The 4,014-nt window shown below is 39.1% G+C and overlaps 1 protein-coding gene across 1 annotated transcript in view; it reads left to right on the forward strand.

The window, feature by feature from the left end:
* Positions 1 to 4,014, forward strand: part of LOC106881601 (putative transmembrane protein DDB_G0267530) — a 31,130-nt gene that overhangs the window by 17,026 nt on the left and 10,090 nt on the right. The window contains exon 2 of the mRNA XM_052975800.1: positions 3,615 to 3,856. Coding sequence (XP_052831760.1) covers positions 3,615 to 3,856 — 242 coding nt within the window. The remainder of the gene's footprint in view (positions 1 to 3,614; positions 3,857 to 4,014) is intronic.

Genomic DNA, 4,014 nt, shown 5'->3' on the forward strand with positions numbered 1-4,014 from the left:
CTCAACATTAAATATTCTTTATAGCTTCTTCACGATCTGCTGGGGTAGTTTCTTTCCATACATATTTATTATGTACCATGCAGTTAAAGAGAAGTAATTACTAAAATTAGCCATTACTCATTTTGGCCCAATTTAGACTCTTTTCTTTTAACTTGAAGATTATGAAATTAGATAGTTTTTGGGGGGGAAATTATGTAGAATCAAACAGAAAAAAGAATATTGTGGGTTAAACACCAAAAATTATCCAGATATTTTATTAGTAACCTCAATTACAATCAGGTCAAATTTTTTTTTTAATTTCTTGAAAAGAAAGTATCTGACACCTTTGTTTCAAACTCTCAACTTCAACAACGACGTAAACTGTACTGACCAAATTTTGCTCCCAAAGATGATGCAATAATTGCAGTGTAATGGTTTCAAACATAGGGAGAAAATAATAAGAAAACAGAAGTTATTCATTTTGACTCAGTTACCAATTTTGCCCCACTTCCATATAGTAATTTCAAGCGTTTGACAGAATGACGAAAAATATAGGGAAAAATACGAAAGAAAAAAGATTTGATTTAATGAAAAGCATTTGAATATATATACAATAATTCTAAAACCGATAAAGAATGCTTTTAGCTGTTAAGAGATGTAATTTTATAATTAAAACTAAATTCAAAATTTAGATTTTGTAACATTTCTTTACTTGTTTCATAAAATAAGGTGGAGGCGCAATGGCCCAGTGGTTAGGGCAGCGGACTCGCGGTCATAGGATCGCGGTTTCGATTCCCAGATCGGGCGTTGTGAGTGTTTATTGAGCGAAAACACCTGAGGCTCCGACAGGGGATGGTGACGAACCCTGCTGTACTCTTTCACCACAACTTTCTCTTACTTCCTGTTTCTGTTGTGCCTGTAATTCAAGGGTTCAGCCTTGTCACGCTGAGTATCCCCGAGAACTACGTTAAGGGTACACGTGTCTGTGGAGTGCTCAGCCACTTGCACGTTAATTTCACGAGCAGGCTGTTCCGTTGATCGGATCAACTGGAACCCTCGACGTCGTAAGCGACGGAGTGCCAACAACATAAAATAAGACCAGTTTTCAATGACTCACTGAAATAAGTTTAGAAGTAAGAAACGTGTGTGTGTGTGTGTGCCTGTGTGCGTGTGCGTGCGTACATGTGTAGCTTTAACTGTGATCAGTCAAGCCAAGATCATTGCTCAGTGATGCATTGAAAGAAGAAATCTGAGCGAGAGACAATATCTTTTTCTCTCTCAGTCCCTTTATATCTTTATATACATTCATATTTACACACACACACACATACATACTGGACACTAAACTCCGCTTGCGAAGTCCTGTTGAGGCAAGTGAAATCGAAATCAACTAAATTCGACGACTGGCACCCATGCCAACGTCGTCTCCTTCATTGGACACGAAACTCGTCTTGCGAAGACCTGTTGGGGCAAACGAAAGCGAAATCGTGATGGCATCTGTGCCCAGCGTCGCCTTCCTGGCACTTGTGCCGGTGGCACGTGTAAAGACATTCGAGCGAGATCGTTGCCAGTGCAACGATCGTTGCCTACACTGGACTGGCTCCTGTGTAGGTGGCACATAAAATACACCATTTTGAGCGTGGCCTTTGCCAGTACCGCCTGACTGCCGGTGGAACGTAAAAGCAACCACTACACTCTCGGAGTGGTTGGCGTTAGGAAGGGCATCCAGCTGTAGAAACTCTGCCAAATCAGATTGGAGCCTGGTGTAGCCATCTCGTTCACCAGTCCTCAGTCAAATCGTCCAACCCATGCTAGGATGGAAAGCGGACGTGTTTGTGCGTGTGTGTGTGTGTGTGTGTGTGTGATGAATTTGATCAAGGAAAGCGTAAATTTCTCTTGCTAACTTTGTTTAATCATGTCTTATAAAGGTTTTATTCTCGAATAAATTCTTGCTCTTTCCATATAAGTCAATTATCAGCGATCACTTTTCAGCTAATAAAGATGTTTTGGTCATTTCATGTTCCCCATTGCACATATTTTTGAGCATCAAGCATGTGTCACACTGTCGACGCAGACGCCAGCTTACTTTCCAGCAGTTGTTCTGAAATGCATCCATTATCCAAATCATTGATGTTGTCTCAGGGACATGAACTGTGACAGAAGTAACACGACATACTCAACAAAGGTGGAGAGTATTTCTTTGTTGTTGGGTGAGCAAAATGACAAAGTGATGCGATGTTTAACGAGTGCAAGGATATGACCCACGCAAGAATCGAACAAACCAGACGTTTTGCATACTTTTGCCAGCCAAGTTTCATTCACAAAGCGTTAAGACGAAGCTGTGATAGAACACATTTACGCCACCTGTAACATTTGGAGATGAAACTAAGATCAACAGATTTGCAAACCTCACTTCTTAGCTACTAATCTTTCGCAATAGAGATAAGCATTAAAAACAATATAAGTTGCCGGTGTTGTGGTTGTTGTGTAACGTTCTCTTTTCAATTCTTGTATGAATCAGACGGAATTTGTTGACCCTTACCTATTTCCACGCAAGCTATTATATCTTCGTGACTGGACATTTTATGATGTCAACGCAAGGGTACACATACACATGCACAAGGGTACACACACACACACATACACATATGCAGATGTTCGTGTGTATTTGTAATTGTATATACAGTGAGCCCCTTTCAATTTCCGTCTGTCAGATCTATTCACAAGGTTCTGATGATCCAGAGCTGTAGCAAAGCACTCTTGGGCATGGTACCATTATGAAACTCATTTCGACACATATATTCTCTGATAATTCTTCAGTATAGACCATAGAAACATTGAAGTCACTAATATTCCTGGCAACTACAGGAGATATGCTGAGACATGTTACTGCCTTATTTTAGCATTCTCAACAAAATGTAGCCTCACTATTGTAACAATCGATCGCTAAACACATACAGTAGAACTTTTGAGAATGCTGTTTGGGTTACCAGGACTCAAAAGAATATAGACAATTTCAGATATGAAGCTAGGTGTTGGCAAGGAAAATATCTAAGTACTTAAAAAGTATGAAAATTTGTGAATGGCTGCAGTATTTTCTGGCTCTGAATGATCATGTTTTGTACTACTTTATAGTGGAAGCGCAATAATAATAACAATGATATTAATAATAACATCGAAAAATACCTTAGGAATGAGAACCCAGATTCGAAATATCCCCAAGACACCTGATGAAGGCTGGAGGGTATATCAGCCGAAACGTTGAGTTAACAACAAACAAGACGAGGACAAATATCTGTCAAATGTAAATGTCCAGTTTAGCATGTTTTCTGAAAGTACGATGGACATTAGGCACATCATGCTCTCAATGTATTTTTTATAGCCTGGCAAAAAGAATTCTATCGTAACCCTATGTGCTTCAACTATTAAGGAAACCTCGAAGAGAAACTTATAAAAATATGTAAAGGTCCAGTTTTTATGATAATGCAATGGTGATGCTATTAATTAATCTTTTTTTTTTTATAAGAAGCAAATTTTCACTGGAAAAATTATACTCATCAACCAGCATATTAATTAAATTTATGAGGAATGTACATTTTGAAACGTCATTCATGAAATCCACCTTTTTTTTACAGATGACACAAAAACTAACGAGCCGGGGGCAGCTCCACCAGGATACATTGAAAGCACTGGGCATCCACCCCAATCTGGATATCAACCCCAACCTGGATATCAACCCCAACCTGGATATCCATCCCAGCCTGGATATCCATCCCAACCTGGATATCCATACCAACTTGGATATCCCCCACCAGGTGCTTACCCTTCAACTTATCCAGTCCAACAACAACCACAACAGCAGCAACAAGCTGTTATTGTAAGTAAATATTTTTCTTTTCATTTCAATTTTTAGTGTTCTACACCAATATGTCCTAAACTGAGATCTTATGTTTAGCTGATTTCTTATACTGTCTATGCACACTTTAATGGTATCACATTCCTTTATGGTATCACAGGGAGCCTGGGTGTGTATAT

The sequence above is a fragment of the Octopus bimaculoides genome, chromosome 2 (assembly GCF_001194135.2).
Source record: "Octopus bimaculoides isolate UCB-OBI-ISO-001 chromosome 2, ASM119413v2, whole genome shotgun sequence".
NCBI lineage: Eukaryota > Metazoa > Mollusca > Cephalopoda > Octopoda > Octopodidae > Octopus > Octopus bimaculoides.